Source organism: Colobus angolensis, unplaced genomic scaffold (assembly GCF_000951035.1).
Source record: "Colobus angolensis palliatus isolate OR3802 unplaced genomic scaffold, Cang.pa_1.0 Scaffold21, whole genome shotgun sequence".
Taxonomy (NCBI): domain Eukaryota; kingdom Metazoa; phylum Chordata; class Mammalia; order Primates; family Cercopithecidae; genus Colobus; species Colobus angolensis.
In genome coordinates, this window is record NW_012115266.1 from 3,835,057 (window position 1) to 3,849,034 (window position 13,978).

Below are 13,978 nucleotides of genomic sequence, written 5' to 3' on the forward strand. Positions count from 1 at the left end.
TGTGGAGCTGCTCGGGAGATTTAACCCGAAGGTACCTAGTGTGGCGCCATCGAGGACGGCGGGAGAAACTGAGGCGCAGGGAGAAGGTTGGGCTTCCCGGAGTACAGAGCGAGGCATTTGCCATTAATTGAGCGCCTACTGCGTGTTGCGCGCTTTGGTGCCCTGAGTTCATTGACTTAATGCTCACGAAGACCGGAGAAGTGAGTGCCGCTGTTACCTGGCTCGCAGATCTGACCCTGGGCTCCGCATCCCGGGATCACATCTGGTGGGGGACGCACTATCTCTGACAGAGGTGGTTTAGCGCCCTTAGCTCAAGCACATCCAGTGACAGGGAGCTTATTACGTTCGGCTCTGAGACAACTCCAAAGGTTAGCAAAATTTTCGTCGGATAGACCTCGAAGTGCCTTCCTGCAGTGCTCATCCACAGCCTTAGCTCTGTCTTCGGAAAGAAGGCTGCTCCCTTATGTCAGTTAAAGTATTTGGAGACAGCGATGGTGCCCCGCGTGGTCTCATCTCTTCCCCGGGCTGCTCCTGGTCCCTTCACTCAGTCCTACCGCAGTTTCCTGACCCTTTCCCATCCCAATTTCTCCTTTCTGGGTGTAGTCTAGCTTGTTGGTCCTGCTCAGAAGGTGGTGCTCAGCCCAGGGCCCAGTCATCAGAGACGAGGAATGAACTGCGCAGATCAGAGGGACGGTACCCCCAGGATGCCACCTGTCCACAAGAAAAGCCGCAAATCAGGCTGCCTTTTACACAAGACCCTCTATTTGACACATCCCAGTTACATCCAACCAGGTTCTTCTCAAACCTGTGCTCTGCCAATGATTTTTTTTAAGAGAAGTTCTGGCCCGGCGCCGTGGCTCACGCCTGTAGTCCCAGCACTTCGGGAGGCTGAGGCGGGCGGATCACGAGGTCAGGAGATCGAGACCATCCTGGCTAACACGGTGAAACCCCGTCTCTACTAAAAAAAAATACAAAAAACTAGTTGGGGTGGTGACAGGAGCCTGTAGTCCCAGCTACTTGGGAGGCTGAGGCAGGACAATGGCGTGAACCCAGGAGGCAGAGCTTGCAGTGAGCCGAGATCACTCCCCCGCACTCTGGGCAACAGAGGGAGACTCTGTCTCAAAAAAAAAAAAAAAAAGTTCTTACTTTATAAAATACTTTATAAAAAAAGTTTCCTACTTTATCGTCCAAGCTGGCGTGCAGTGTTGTGATCATAGCTCACTGTAACCTCAAACTTGTTTTCTTTTTGAGATGGAGTCTGTCTCCCAGGCTGGAGTGCAATGGCATGATCTTGGCTCCCTGCAACCTCCATCTCCAGGGTTCAAGCGATTCTCCTGCCTCAGCCTCCCCAGTAGCTGGGATTATAGCACACACCACCATACCTCGCTAATTTTTTGTATTTTTGGATACGGGGTTTCACCATGTTGGCCAGGCTGGTCTCAAACTCCTGACCTCAGGTAATCCACCCACCTTGGCCTTGGCCCAGCCTGTAACCTCAAACTCCTGGGCTCACGAAATCTTTCCATCATAGCCCCCCAAGAAGCTAGGACTACAAGTACATGCCACTACACCTGGCTTTTTTTTTTTTTTTCCAAATTTATTTTCTTAGAGACAGGGTCTTGATATGTTGCCCAGGCTGGTCTCAAGTGGTCCTCCATCTCGGCCTCCCAAAGTGGTGAGATTACAGGCATGAGACACCGTGACTGGCATGATTTTTTCTGGGTAGCTAATACTTTCATTTGTACAACATTCAAAAGACATACAAAGGCCAGGCTCAGTGGCTCACACCTGTAATCCCAGCACTTTGGGAGGCCGAGGCAGGTGGATCATCTGAGGTCAGGAGTTTGAGACCAGCTTTACCAACATAGTGAAAACCCGTCTCTACCAAAAATACAAAAATTAACTGTGCCTGGTGGCACACACCTGTAGTCCCGGCTACTGAGGAGGCTGAGGCAGGAGAATCGCTTGAACCCAGGAGGCGCAGGTTGCAGTAAGCTGAGATGGCACCACCACACTCCAGCCTGGGTGACAGAAACAGACTCGTCTCAAAAAAAAAAAAAAAAAAAAAAAACCAAAAACTTAAAAAAAAGGCATACAAGTTACAGTGAAATGTAAATGTAGTTATCCCTATGACTGCTGTCCTCAGCTATCCAGCTCCCCTCTTCAGAAGCGCACCTTCTGTTGTGTCTTATGTCCATTGATTATGTTATTTGCATCAGAGCTGAGCTTGTGTTTATCCTTGTTCATTTCAGCTGGTCAGTTTTCCTCCAGGGCCCCTGAGATTGGGGTCTTCTGCTTTTGGGATCTGTGGTCCTTCAGCCCTCACATTGGCCTTATTTTCCAGATACATTGCCATTGGTTGCGCTGGGCTCAGTGGCTCACACCTGTAATCCCAGCACTTTGTCAGGCCGAGGTGGGCAGATTGCTCGAGCTCAGAAGTTCAAGACTAGCCTGGGCAACATAGTGAAACCCCATCTCTACAAAAAATACAAAAATTAGCTGGGCATGGTGGTGTGTACCTGTAGTCCTAGCAACTCAGGAGGCTGAGGTGGGAGGATGGCTCAAGCCAGGAGGTGGAAGTTGCAGTGAGCAGAGATAACATCATACCACGGCACTCCAGCCTGGGAGGCAGAGCCAGACCCTGTCTCAAAATACATACATACATATATGTTGCACTGATTGCACTTTGGTAAGTCTGCCTCTGTGCACAGAGACTCCATCTGACCATGACTGGACTCCCATCTGGCCAGCATGTTCTGTTCACAGGGAAGAAACAGAATATGGAGCACAAGGCACTTTTGTTGTTCTTCATGACACTGGGTTTCAAAATCTTTTGAGAAATAACTTTCTTAAAAGGCTTTCCCTCTAGAGATTGAGATTTGGTGGTGCCAGGGTGAAGGTGAATCCTGGGCACCTCTTGGGACTTTTTTTTTTTGAGATAGAGTCTTGTTCTGTCACTCAGGCTGGAGTGCAGTGGCGCAATCTTGGCTTATTGCAACCTCCGCCTCCTGGGTTCAAGCGATTCTTCTGCCTCAGCCTCCCAAGTATCTGGGACTACAGGCGCGTGCCACCACGCCTGGCTAACTTTTGTATTTTTAGTAGAGATGGGGTTTTGCCATTATTGGCCAGGCTGGTCTCAAACTCCTGACCTCATGATCTGTCTGCCTCTGCCTCCCAAAGGGGACTTTTTTTTTTTTTTAAGAGATGAGGTCTCACTGTCACCCAGGGTGCAGTGGAGTGCCACAATCATAGTTCACTGCAGCCTTGAACTCCTGGGCTCAAGTGATCCTTCCGCCTCAGCCTCTTGAGTAGCTGGGACTATAGGAAGGTGCTCACCATGCCCAGCTAATTTTTATTTTTTGTAGAGATGGGCTGTCCCTCTGTCCCTATGTTGCCCAGGCTGTTCTTGAACTGCTGGGATCAAGCGATTGTCCCACCTCAGCCTCACAAAGTGCTAGGATTATAGGTGTGAGCCACGGAGCCCGGCTGCCTCTTGTGGCTTTAAAACCGAAGTGGTGCCTGTGCTGTGCACCCCAGATTGAAAGTGCTGTTTCAGTGTCTGCTTTGCAGTTGAAGAAACTGAGGCTCAGAGAAGTGAAAGGCGCCTGCACCTGGCTCAATGGGCTTTTTTGTTTGTTTTGAGACAAAGTCTTGCTGTGTTCCCCAGGCAGGAGCACAGTGGCGTGATCTCGGCTCACTGCAACCTCTGCTTCCCAGGTTCACGCCATTCTCCTGCCTCAGCCTCCCGGGTAGCTGGGATTACAAGGGACCTACCACCACACTTGGCTAAGTTTTTGTGTTTTTAGTAGAGATGGAGTTTTACCATGTTGGCCAGGCTGGTCTCAAACTCCTGACCTCAGGTGATCTGCTCGCCTCAGCCTCCCAAAGTGTTGGGATTACAGGCGTGAGCCATTGTGCCTGGCCAAGGAGCACATTTATTTTATCACCTTTTCCCCGGTAAATGGAGAGAACACTTGTCAATCTCCCTTTGTGACTTGTGCAGGTTCCTTGCTCCGATTGTTCCGCTCACCGTCTGTGGGCTTCAGTGGTTCCTCTGTGATTCTCCTTAGGCGCTGGCTGCTCCTCCCAGTGTGCTGGTGGGGGAAGGCTGGGCCTTCCCTGCTGGTTCTCATGCTCTTATCGCTTAGCCTTGCATGTGTTCGGCCCTTTCAGCCACTTGGTTTTTATCTTGTTTCTGAGGATTGCACTGTGTGTCTCCCCAAGGAAGAGACTGTTACTTCATCCTGCGCTGTCCTGTGCTCCCCCAGCAGCTGCTGATCTCATGCCAGGCTGCTGATGGGCACTGAGTAAATGGAGAATAAAGGAAGAAATCCATGCCCAGTGGTGATTCAGCTCCTTATGCTCTTTCCACAGTGCTCAGCAGCCTCCTGCCATCTCATGCCTGGGAAATTGTTCTTGCTACTTGTAATATTACTGTTTCCTCCCTGAAAATCACTCCCACTTCTCCTATTCCATCCCTTTAGATCCTCGGAAGCCCTCGTCCCACTGAAATCTGCTTTCTTAAATTATTCTTTCTCTTTTGGCTAGCTTCCCTCCCTTTCTCTGAAGTGGCTGGGGCAACTTTTGCCAAGGCTATCATCCTACTTGAAATGTCAGCAGGTAAGACCGGGCACAGTGGCCCACGTCTGTAATCCCAGCACTTTGGGAGGCCGAGACGGGTGGATCACTTGAGGTCAGGAGTTTGAGACTAGCGTGGCCAACATGGTGAAACCCCGTCTCTACTAAAAATACAAAAAATTAGTCAGGTGTGGTAGCTTTTGCCTGTAGTCCCAGCTACTTGGGAGGCTGAGGCAGGAGAATCGCTTGAACCTGGGAGGCAGAGGTTGCAGTGAGCCGAGATTGTGCCACTGCACTCCAGCCTGGGCGACAGAGCGAGACTCTGTCTCAAAAAAACAAACAAACAAACAAAGTCACACATTCACCCATAAGTGCTCAAGATGGGAGGCTCCTTAAAGACCATGTCTCCCCAGCTTCCTGAGCGGCCCTTGTCTACCTTGGACACCACTAGTTGTTGGTTCTTTCTGCCACTGAGCCAAGAATCAGTCCACTCAAAGCTGTCCCCAGAGGCTTCTGGTTCCTGTCCTGTGGCCATATGGCAAATCTGCACTCTCTCTTCCTTGTGACCTCCCAGCCAGGGTAGCCGGGTCCTGCCCTGCTCAGTGGAGGGACCGCAGGCCTTGGTGTCAGACTCAGCTAAGTTCAAAGCCGCGTTTCTCCATTTGCTAGTGGTGTCACTTTTTAGGCATGGTCTGTTATTTTACCTGCTTCCTCATCTGTAAAGCAGGGTTCCTATTTTTTTTTTTTTTTTTTTGAGACGGAGTCTTGCTCTGTCGCCCGGGCTGGAGTGCAGTGGCCGGATCTCAGCTCACTGCAAGCACCGCCTCCCGGGTTCACGCCATTCTCCTGCCTCAGCCTCCCAAGTGGCTGGGATTACAGGCGCCCGCCACCTCGCCCGGCTAGTTTTTTTGTATTTTTTAGTAGAGACGGGGTTTCATCGTGTTCACCAGGATGGTCTCAATCTCCTGACCTCGTGATCCGCCCGTCTCGGCCTCCCAAAGTGCTGGGATTACAGGCCTGAGCCACCGCGCCCGGCCTAGCAGGGTTCCTATTACCTACTTTGTCGGGTCATCCAGAGAATGCAATAAAAGGGCAGGGCCAGGCGCGGTGGCTCACACCTGTAATCCCAGCAGTTTGGGAGTTCGAGGTGGGTGGATCACAAAGTCAGGAGATCAAGACCATCCTGGCAAACACGGTGAAATCCCGTTTCTACTAAAAATACAAAAAATTAGCTGGGTGTGGTGGCGGGTGCCTGTAGTCCCAGCTACTTGAGAGGCTGAGGCAGGAGAATGGCGTGAACCTGGGAGGCGGAAGTTGCAGTGAGCAAAGATCACGCCACTGCACTCCAACCTGGGGCACAAAGCGAGACTCCGTCTTAGAAAAAAAAAAAAGGCATAAAGGCTTAACATTAGGCCTTGTACATAACAGACATTCCTAGTGGTTGTTTATTCTCATCACCATCAAGCTTAGTATTCAACAGACCCTGTGCTAGTGAGTGCAAGGTATGTAAAAAGAATGAGAAATATGGGGCAGCTTCTGCCTGCAGTGTTGTTGGAGAGAGATGCACTCAGAATGAAGGTGAGCCACAAATGAGGTGGCAGAAACTGAACGGAAGCAAGAGTGAGCCGTGTGGTGTGGACAGCAGGTGCCCATGTGATCAGGAAGATCAGCCCAGTGGGGGATGAGCTCACCTCTCCCCAACGTCAGCTCTCCCACATGGTGGGGAGGCCCACATCTCCATCTCTGGCCCAGATCAGTCCCCTGAGCTCTACCCAGACCCATATATTCCATTTCCAGTTGGAACAGCACTTAGTCCTGTTCAAATCTCCTGCAGGGATATTCATACAGGGCAGTCAGTCTATCCTGGACTCTCTTTCAACTCCGTTTTCTTTTTTTTGAGATGGAGTTTCACTCTTGTTGCCCAGGTTGGAGTGCAATGGCGTGGTCTCGGCTCACTGTGACCTCTGCCACCCAGGTTCAAGCAGTTCTCCTGCTTCAGCCTCCTGAGTAGCTGGGATTACAGGCATGTGCCACCACGCTCAGCTAATTTTGTATTTTTAGTAGAGATGGGGTTTCACCATGTTGGTGAGGCTGGTCTCAAACTTCTGGCCTCAGGTGATCCGCCCACCTCGGCCTCCCAAAGTGCTGGGATTACAGGTGTGAGCCACCAGGCCTGGACTCATTTTTTGAGACAGAGTCTAAGTCTTGCTCTGTCGCCTGCCCAGGCTGGAGTGCAGTGGCACGATCTCAGCTCACCACAACCTCTGCCTCCCAGGTTCAAGCGATTCTTGTGGCTCAGCTTCTCAAGTAGCTGAGATTATAGTTGCTCACCACTATGCCTGGCTAATTTTTGTATTTTTAGTAGAGATGGGGTTTCACCACGGGGGCCAGACTGGTCTCAAACTCCTGACCTCAAGTGATCTGTCTGCCTTGGCCTCCCAGAGTGCTGGGATTACGGGCATGAACTGCCATGGCCGGCCTCAACTTTTGTTTTCCAACCAGCTACCAAAATCTGTTAATCCAACCTCTTAAGTCGCTCTCATATTTATCTATTTCCCTCCAACCCTTCCACCTTTACGATGTCCTCATCACATCTTTTCTAAATGGCTGCTGCAGTCCTCAAGCTCATCTGCCGGTCTGCAGAGCAGGTCTTGTTTCTCTTGGCATGTTGTAGTAAGGAGATCTTTCTAAAATCTGTCGTCTCACTTCTCTGCCTAGGTCCCTTTGCCAGCTGTCCTGTCTCTCGGGACAGAGTGTACAATTCTTGCTCCGGCCCACAGTAGTAACAGTAACAGCTATGAGGCTCCTCAGGGCCTGGACTCTTCCTCTGCTCCTGCCCCCTCACTCACCGTCACCATCATCTCCAGCCTCACTGAGCCCTATGTGGTTCTCAGCATCAGCCGCATTCTCCCTTACCTCTGCTTTTGACACATGCTACTTCCTATGCCCAGAATATCCATCCTTGTCAGATGTCTTCAGGATGCCACTCAGGTGTCATGCCCTTTGGGACATCTTCTTGGACACCTCTTCCTGCAGGGTGGACATCCCTCCTGTGTGCACCAGTGCAACCTGTCACGCTGTGTGGCGATGGTCTGTTTTTCTCCCCTACTGGCCTTAGAGTTCCTGTACAGGTTGAGACCCAACCTAGGTTCATGCTGTACCTAGGACACGAACTAGTAGGAAGTTAATAAAAGCCAGATATATGGATAGTTGGGAAGATGGGATCTGAGTAGGGCTCTGAGATATAGCCCGAGTCAGATGATGGGGTTTAGAAACCTGATCTCTTCTCAGCTGATCTGTGTGCACTGGACAAGTGACTTAACCCTCACTCACGCATTGAACCAACCTTTATCGAGGGTCCACCACGTGCCAGGGTGCTGGGTACTGCAGCAACGAGTCCAGCGGCTCGAGTCTCTGTCCTCCTGGAGCTCTCATTCGAATGTGGTACAGAGACATTTGCTGCAGGTAACAGTGAACTCTATGACTGAAGAGATGACAGACAGAGGCTAACAACTAGGCTTTAGGTGGGGTGGTTGGGGAAGGCTCTTGGAGGAGGTATACAAAGTCCACATCCTAAAGGAGAAGGAGCTTACTCTGGGCTTGGGAGAGGGATGTGAGCACTGAAAGGTCTGGTGTGGCTAGAGGGTGGTGAGCATGGGAGGGGGAAAGCAACTAGAAGTGAAGCTAGTGAGTCAGGTGGAGCCAGACCATGGGCCTGGTAGACAACGGTTGGCCTCTATTCAGAGGGCACTGGGAGGACAGGACGATGGACTCTATGCGAGGAAGGTGCCCTGGCTTACAGTTGGAAACAAGTGTTTGGGAGGCAGCATGGACAAGAGTTGCTGATGGATTGGGAGGGGCGGTGCGGGATGAGTCCGGGTTTCTGGCTGGAGTAACAGGATGGATGCTGGTGCCATTACCCACTAGGGAAGATCAAGGGAAATCAGGAGTCTTGCTTTGGCCATGTGAAGTCTGGGATGACTGTGAGTGTTCAAGTCGCAACGTAAGTGGTTAGATGGGAGGCTCTAGAGTCGGGAGGGGAGGCTCTGACCTTTGGTTTCCTCCTTTGCAAAAGGAAGCATCAGCAGAATTGATTTCACAGGGAGGGCTGCTTCTAAGGACTCGATGAAATAAACCATGTAAGGCACTCAGCAGCAGCCTGGCTCAAAGGAAATGCCCTGTAGGTGATGGTGACAGCTATTAATGCTATCAATCCTTGGACACAGCAGGTAAAAGGGGTGGTGAAAGAAGCAGTTTAAAGATTAGTCTGAAACCTCCTGTACAGGAGAATCCCAGATGATGCATGTAGGGATAATCAACCCCTCACCTGAGTGTGGGCTGCACCAGCGACTTCCTTCCAAAGAGAACAGCATGGGAGCAGGTGTGTGGGACTTCACAGTGAGGAGCCCAGGTCAACCTCATCAGTGATGTCACGCTGACAGCATGTGCCCTTGACAGGCTGCACTGAGAAGGGCGTTCACCTTTGAGGTCTTCCTCCCCACAACACAACCTATAACCTCCGTCCAGCCACGAGAAGAACATCAGACAATCCCCACCTGAGGGACATTCTACAAAATGCCTGACCAATACCCCTCAAAACTGTCAAGGTCATCAAAAATAGAGATCAAAAAGTCTGAGAAAATGTCACAGCCCAAAGGAGCCTAAGAAGACATAATGGGCCAGATGTGTTGGTTCACGCCTGTAATCCTAGCACTTTGGGAAGCCAAAGTAGGAAGATTAATAATTGAGGTCAGTTGAAGACCCTATCTCTACCAAAAAATGAAACAAAACAAAGAGCCAGGTGTAGTGACACATGCCTGTAGTCCCAGATACAGAGAAGGCGGAGGTGGGAGGATGGCTTCAGCCCAGGAGTTCCAGGCTGCAGTGAACTAAGATGGCACCACTGCACTCCAGCCTGGGCAACAGAGCAAGACCTGGTCTCTAAAATCAACAAAAAAGAAGACACAATGACCAAGCGTAGTGTGGCATTCTGGGTGGGAGTCTGCAATGAAGAAAGGACATTAGGGAAAAACTAAGGACATATGCATAAAATAGGGACATTATTTATTTATTTGAGACACAGTCTCACTCTGTTGCCCAGGTTGGAGTGCAGTGGTACAATCTCGGCTCACTGCAACCTCTGCCTCCCAGGTTCAAGCGATTTTCTTGCTTCAGCCTTTCGACTAGCTGGGATTACAGGTGCCCGCCACCATGCCCGGCTAATTTTTGTATTTTCAGTAGAGACGGGATTTCACCACATTGGCCAGGCTGGTCTTGAACTCCTGACCTCAGATGATCCACCTGCCCCGGCCTCCCAAAGTGCTGGGATTACAGGCGTGAACCACTGGGCTCAGCCAAAATAGGAACTTTAGTTAATAATCGTGCATCATGATTGGCTCGCTAGTTATGACAAATATACATGAATGTAACATGTTAACGTTAAGGGAAACTGGCAGGGCGGTATATAGCCACTCTTTCTACTATTTTTGCAACTTCTCTGCAAATCTAAAGGTATTCTAAAACCATATACTTAAAAATAAAACCAGTCTGGAGTTGGTGTGCAGGTTAGATAGAGGCTCTTCCCCTTTCTGCACCAAAATGCCATCCCTTTGCCTTTAGTCTGTGGTGGATCTGTGGGCAGCTCTGCTCTGGCCCAGCCTTAATTCCTGGTGATTGGGCAGAGCTGCTTCAGGGTCTGAGTCAGCACCTTCCACCTGAGTTGCCTGGTGCTCCAAACTGTTGCTACACAGCTGATTTCCTTGTCTTTGTTGGGGTAGGAGTCTATCTTCTTACTTCTGAGCCTATGAGAAAACCCAGGTGTCTTTTGGGCTAAGGCATCAGTTAAAATGTCTTGAGTAGCACACCTGGATTTGGGACCCAATTCCAGCGGCAAGAGGGAACTTCATTCTGTAAACGAATATTTATTGTGCACCTGTGATGGGCCAAGCAGTATTTTGGGTGCCAAGGACATAACAGGGAAAAACATTTCCTCTTTTCTTGGAGCTTGCATTCTTGTGGGAGAGACAAATGAATAATGAATGCCAAGGAGTGGGAAATATGAATAAGAAAAAAAAAAAGAGGGGTCGGAGAAGGGAAGGCCTCCTGAGGTGACATTTCAGCCAAGACCTGAATGAGGGAGCAAGCCAAATGGGCCTGGGGGCAGCAGCAAGATGGACAGGACCAAAGGTCCATGCAAAGGCCCTGAGGCCGAGTGGTGTTTGAGGAATGTTGAGAGGCCAGTGAGGAGGGGAAGCGTAAGAGGGATTAAGATCCGGCAGCTCCTGGGAGGTCAGACCATGTGGGCCCCTCACAGGTGAGGCTTCAGCTTACACGCCTAGGGTGGGACACTGCACAGCCTGGATCAGCAATCCAACACCATCTGCTCAGCTCTGAAAGATCTCTCTGGCTATTAAGTGGAGAACAGGCTACGGGGAGAAGAGGGTGTGAACAGGGATAATTAGGAGCCTATTGCAATATCCAGACAAGAGATAATCGCAGTAGAGGAAGGGGCGAGGCACTGTCAGGGTAAGCCTGGAGGATTTGCTCATGGATTGGATGGTGGGTACAAGAGAAACAGGAATCGAGGAGGATTCCCCCGTTTTCGGCCTCAGAACTGAAGAAGAGAGTTTGCATTTACTAGGAGGTAAGTCTCCCCAGGGGAGCACGTTTCACACCATGGGGCTGAGTGAGCTCCCTTTAGGGCTGAGTGTGGGGAGAGAGGAGGCTAGATTAGAGGCTGAAGCCCCAAGTCCTCCAGGGTTTCGAGGCTGGGAAGCTGAGGACGCTGTAGCAAGGGAGGCCAAGAAGGAGAGGCCAGGGAGGTGAGAGGAGAGCACAGAGCTGTCCACAAGCCAGGTGAAAAGACTCCAGCAGGTGATTATTTGCATCCAATGCTACTGAGAGGACTGGGCAACCCAGGTCACTGGCAACCCTGAAAAGGAAACTTTTGGCAGGACTGTGAGGAAAAAAACGGAAGGGAGTGGGCAGAAATGGAGACGGGGAACACACACAGCTCTTTGGAAGAGTTTTGCTCTAAGGGGAGCAGAGACAAAGAATGGCAGCTGAAGGGAATCTGGAAGTCTCTGGTCTTTAATATTGAGCTATATCCACTTGGAATGCGTGTAAGTGGGTAGAAAGTCCCGGCAGAGGGGAGAACCCGCGGTGCAGGAGAGAGGATGACTGTAGGTGCAAAGCCTTCAAGGAGTGGAGAGGGATGGGCCCCGAAGATGGGAGCAGGGTGGGGCATTTACTGCCACAGAAGGGGAGGCTGAGGATATGGTGTCAGATGTAGACGGGCTGAGAGTTCACCCTTCACCCTCTCTCCTAGGTCTAAGCCAGAACATAAGAGGGCCAGAAGCTGGGGTCCAAGTCTACTTGTCCCACCCCCTCCACTGGAGCTCCCTGGCCCCCAGCTCTGTACAGCTCCTGCCCTGTAGCCCTTACCTGGCTGTGCTCTGGGAAGTCCTCGTGGGCACTTCACCCTGCTCTGCAGCCACACTCACGCCCTGGGTCCAGGTCACACTAGGCATGATGTGCTTCTCCTGGGCTTTCCTCTCCCCAGCCCCGCTATCACCTCATTTAGAAGACAGGCATGATTTTCATTTTCTAGGCTCAGAGAGTTTGCACAGAGCCACACAGCTGGGTCCCTGAGCCTCTCTATGTGAGGAATTCTGGGCACAGGGCTTGGGGAACCCAAGACTGAGGCCAGTAACAGCAGGCTCTGGATGGCCATCAACTCCTCTGGGGCTGTACCTGCAGGGCAAGGATGCCAAGCGCTGCCCCTCCTGCAAGCCTTCACCTCTGGGCACTTTTTTTTTTTTGAGACAGAGTCTCATTCTGTCGTCCAGGCTGGAGTGTGGTGGCATGATCTTGGCTCACTGCGACCTCTGCCTCCTGGGTTCAAGCGATTCTCTTGCCTCAGCCTCCTGAGTAACTGAGATTACAGGCACACACCATCATGCCCGGCAATTTTTTTTTTTGTATTTTTTTTTTTGAGACAGAGTCTCATTCTGTCGTCCAGGCTGGAGTGTGGTGGCATGATCTTGGCTCACTGCGACCTCTGCCTCCTGGGTTCAAGCGATTCTCTTGCCTCAGCCTCCTGAGTAACTGAGATTACAGGCACACACCATCATGCCCGGCAATTTTTTTTTTTTTTTGAGTGGAGTCTCACTCTGTCGCCAGGCTGGGGTACAGTGGCGCAATCTCAGCTCACTGCAACCTCCACCTCCCGGGTTCAAGTGATTCTCCTGCCTCAGCCTCCCAAGTAGCTGGGATTACAGGCATGTGCCACCACACCCAGCTAATTTTTGTATTTTTAGTAGAGACGGGGTTTCACCATGTTGGCCAGGAGGTCTTGATCTCCTGACCTCATGATCCGCCCACCTCAGCCTCCCAAAGTGCTGGGATTACAGGTGTGACCCACCGCACCCAGCCGCTTTTCTGTATTTTTTTAGTAGAGACGGGGTTTTGCCACATTGCCCAGGCTGGTCTCAAACTCCTGAGTTCAGGCAATCCGCCTGCCTTGGCCTCCCAAAGTCCTAGTATTACAGGCACGAGCCACTGCGCCAGGCCACCTCTGGGCCCTTCTTCATGCGGGAGGCTGTCTGTGCAGGCCTGTCTTGGAAGCCAGGGGAAGAACCGGGCGCCCAGGGAACAGCGGCTACTACTGCTTTCCATCTCTAAGTCAAGGGCAGGCAGGAAAGGGATGGACCTCAGATGCAACACAGATGGACCTCAGCCCTATTCCCTCCACCTGCAGAGGCAAAGACCCCGCTGGCTCAGACTTCACCAACCTGGAGCAGGGGAGAGAAGCTAAGTTCTAACCTTTGATCAGAAGATGGGGAAGCCACACTCAACACGTCACTGCCTTGGGAAGTGGGATTTGGGGATGGTGGGTCCTGGGGAGAAATAGGCTTTTGGTGTGGAAATGGCATCTTTCCTGTTTCCGACCTCTGCCTGCCTCATGCCAGGTGAGACACCTTCATGCCTGCTTCCATGACTGAGAACATGGGAGTATGCTTCTTTCCACCCACGTTCCTGGCGGGTTTTCACCGGAGTTGGGCTGCACCGTGGAGAAGGGGTTGGGCGGCTCCTGCGGCACAGTGAGGGGGCACAGAAGCCCAAGGCAGTCGCTAAGAAATCACCAGTTTATTGAATGAAAAACCCAACATCAACTCAGTCCCTCCCACCCCCATCTCCTCTCTCTGGCCCAGGAGACGCTCAGGACAGCAGGGCAGAGCCCTGGGAAGTGCACGAGGAGAGCTTGGGGGAGGTATGGAGAATGAGAAAAACACTTTCAAAATGGAGTTCTGTGCAAAAACTTCTGGGAAGGATTGAGAGAACAAGAGAAAAGCTCCAAAGGGGCTGTGGGGTGCGGAGGGCCGGGCTGAGGGGCGTGGAG

At 51.3% G+C, this 13,978-nt stretch overlaps 2 protein-coding genes across 2 annotated transcripts in view; both read right to left on the bottom strand.

Moving 5' to 3' along the window:
- KLC2 (kinesin light chain 2) overlaps positions 1–226 on the bottom strand; it is a 10,390-nt gene extending 10,164 nt beyond the window's left edge. Inside the window, exon 1 of the mRNA XM_011942448.1 lies at positions 36–226. Coding sequence (XP_011797838.1) covers positions 36–117 — 82 coding nt within the window. The 5' untranslated portion in view covers positions 118–226. The remainder of the gene's footprint in view (positions 1–35) is intronic.
- A 13,479-nt stretch (positions 227–13,705) lies between these two features.
- Positions 13,706–13,978, bottom strand: part of PACS1 (phosphofurin acidic cluster sorting protein 1) — a 29,803-nt gene continuing 29,530 nt past the window's right edge. Inside the window, exon 20 of the mRNA XM_011942451.1 lies at positions 13,706–13,963. The gene's annotated coding sequence lies outside the window, so the exon portion shown is untranslated. The remainder of the gene's footprint in view (positions 13,964–13,978) is intronic.